The 1,149-nt window shown below is 65.8% G+C and overlaps 1 protein-coding gene across 1 annotated transcript in view; it reads left to right on the forward strand.

Annotated features, from left to right (window-relative positions):
- Positions 1-10: 10 nt before the first annotated feature.
- ZNF865 (zinc finger protein 865) overlaps positions 11-1,149 on the forward strand; it is a 4,343-nt gene continuing 3,204 nt past the window's right edge. The window contains 1 exon segment of the mRNA XM_027772580.1: positions 11-1,143. Coding sequence (XP_027628381.1) covers positions 831-1,143 — 313 coding nt within the window. The 5' untranslated portion in view covers positions 11-830.

Genomic DNA, 1,149 nt, shown 5'->3' on the forward strand with positions numbered 1-1,149 from the left:
CTCGGCTGAACGTGGAGAATGCGGGAGCCCAGTCCCCACGGGACCCAAGTGAGGCCACTGTGGCAGGCAGCCCTCTCCCCTCGCGGCGGGTGATTGACCCAGGCCAGCAGATGCTCCTTCCACCCCATCCTGAGGTCCCTGTTCCTGTGTGTGGTGACAGTCGTAATGCCCAGGTGCCCTGTGTTCGGGTGCTCGAGAGTGCAGGGGTCATTACCTCAAGGCCCTCCACGTACTGGCCCGCCACGCCCTGCCCCGTCCCACTGGTAGATGAGGGGACAGGCACCGGGAGGGTGGGAAGTCCCAGTCAGGCAGGACGCAGTGGGCGTGTGGTGCCTCCTGCATTCCGGCTTGAGTGCATGCTCTCCATCACTGGTGGGGCCCATGTCCCACGTTTTGCCAAGGCCATAGGGAAACCTGAGGGTGTGCGGAGGTGGCGGGGTCATGCCTGAGGCTCTGAGAGCTGGAGCAGGGCATGGTGTGCGCTGGGTCTCACTGGAGGAGGCCTGGGCTCGAGGCCCACCTGGGCAACAGCCACCTTGTCTCAAGGAAAAAAGGGGGTTGGGGGGAGGACGGCAAGGCTGACCTGAGAGGGAAGGTTCTCGGTGTACGTCCAGACCTGCACCCTGCGATCCCAGGCAAGCAGAGCGGGGCTGGATCTGTCCCGGGACCCTGTTTGTGCTCTCTGGCTCACTCTTGGAAGAGCTCCTGAACTAGAGGCAGAGAACAGAGACTAGTGCCGGGGTGCTGAGAATCAGCCTGGGAAGGAGGAAGTCCGGGACCTGCAGGAGCAGGCCTGGGGTGGGTAGGGAAGCTGTCAGAACCCCAGAAAAATGGGGAGAAGGGCAAGGGTGGCAGCTGAGGATACCTTGGCGAGTAGGGGACCTGGGCTGTGCTCTAAGGAGGGGCTGCTCTTCGGGAACGGGGAACAGAGCCAGGAGGCCCGGGGACGGGAGCCGCGGGGGGCGGCCCTGGTGCGCAAACCCTGCACGCAGCTCCAGCGGCCGTGGCGGCGTGGGTCCTCAGCCCGGTCTCTCCTTCACAGGGTCTGCCGGCTCCCACCCGCGGAGATGGAGGCGAACCCTGCGGGCAGCGGCGCAGGGGGTGGCGGGAGCGGTGGCCTAGGGGGCGAGGACGGGGTCCACTTCCAGA

The sequence above is a fragment of the Tupaia chinensis genome, unplaced genomic scaffold, assembly GCF_000334495.1.
Source record: "Tupaia chinensis unplaced genomic scaffold, TupChi_1.0 Scaffold000286_1, whole genome shotgun sequence".
NCBI classification, from domain to species: Eukaryota; Metazoa; Chordata; class Mammalia; order Scandentia; family Tupaiidae; genus Tupaia; species Tupaia belangeri.